General features: G+C 47.3%; 1 protein-coding gene across 1 annotated transcript; it reads left to right on the forward strand.

Annotated features, from left to right (window-relative positions):
* Positions 1-175: 175 nt before the first annotated feature.
* Positions 176-545, forward strand: LOC106532613 (apoptosis-associated speck-like protein containing a CARD; the record flags this gene model as incomplete). Its single annotated transcript, XM_014028720.1, is given in 1 exon segment — positions 176-545. A coding segment is annotated over 1 exon segment (259 nt), but the record flags the coding sequence as incomplete, so codon positions are not given.
* Positions 546-1,241: the final 696 nt, after the last annotated feature.

Genomic DNA, 1,241 nt, shown 5'->3' on the forward strand with positions numbered 1-1,241 from the left:
CCAACACTAAGGTTAACCAGGAGAAATGTGACCCAAGTAGGGGTCTCCAGAAAAACTGGTGCTGTACAGTAACGCCCCTTTTATTCTTGTCCAATCAGGTGTGTCGCTTTAGAATCGCCTTTTGTTGGGACACGCCCACTCGTCTGCAGAGACCCCACTTGGATCTCTGAAGAAGCAGTGTTTTCCGACAGCCCCTGAACGCCTCACTCATCAGCTGCGATCTGAGCCCAGCTCGTGCAGACAGAACCAGTCCAGGTCGGAACTCCTGGGTCTTGAGTCGTGAAGAATGGCTCCTCAGACCCCGAAGAGGCTGGTGTCCAACGCCCTGGAGGACATGTCTGAGGTCAACCTGCAGAAGTTCTGCATGGCCCTGATGGAGATGAAGGTCGATGGTCGCCGCGTGGTTCGGCGGAACCAGGTGGACGGGAAGAAGTTCTGGGAGCTGGCGGATTTGATGGTCGGAGTTTTCACGGAGACAAAGGTTGTGAACGTGGCCGTGGAGATCCTCCGGGACATCGGCTGCTGTCAGGAGGCGGAGGACCTGGGTAAAGATCCTGGTTCCGAGTCAACTGGACCGGGGTTTTTTCTGTGCATATGCATAAATATTAACTTCATGAACTATTGAGAGTTTAATGATTAATTTAAAGTTTAATTAATGAAGTTTATTTTTTAAGGAACCGCGTTTTTCTTCCTTTTCTTTGTTTCACTTTCGGTTTCAAAACCAAGAAAACAGAAAAAAATCCGAACTTTTTGCTGCAGATTCTGTGAACTCATCTGAGAGGCTTGTTTCTGACAGTAAAACTAAAAGTTAAAAACTAAACAAACATTTTTTGACTAATGAGGCTCATTTTAACCCGAGAACAGCTGGAGGGATCCTGCAGGAACATTTGTGAACTATCAGTATCTTACCTGTTGTAGACAGCTCAGTTTGAAGGCCCCCAGGGAGCGCCTCCTGGTCTAGGTTTGGTTTCTCGGGGGTTAAACCAAGACAGGATACCACCTCCATGTGGGACCACCACCTGAGAGGATTCAGTCAGGATCCTGATCTGTGTTCTGTGCTGGGGTGGTCCACTTGGTACCAGGCCACCAGTGGTGGGCACTGTTCCATTAATCAGCTAACCGCTAACACTGGAATTAGCTTTTCATTCAATGTATTAGTGTTTTTGTTCATTTTAGAAAATGTTAGTGGACCAATTAGCTTTCTGTAAATTAAGTCCCAGTGTGTCTGCTAAGTCTAACTG

Source organism: Austrofundulus limnaeus, unplaced genomic scaffold, assembly GCF_001266775.1.
Source record: "Austrofundulus limnaeus strain Quisiro unplaced genomic scaffold, Austrofundulus_limnaeus-1.0 Scaffold802, whole genome shotgun sequence".
NCBI lineage: Eukaryota > Metazoa > Chordata > Actinopteri > Cyprinodontiformes > Rivulidae > Austrofundulus > Austrofundulus limnaeus.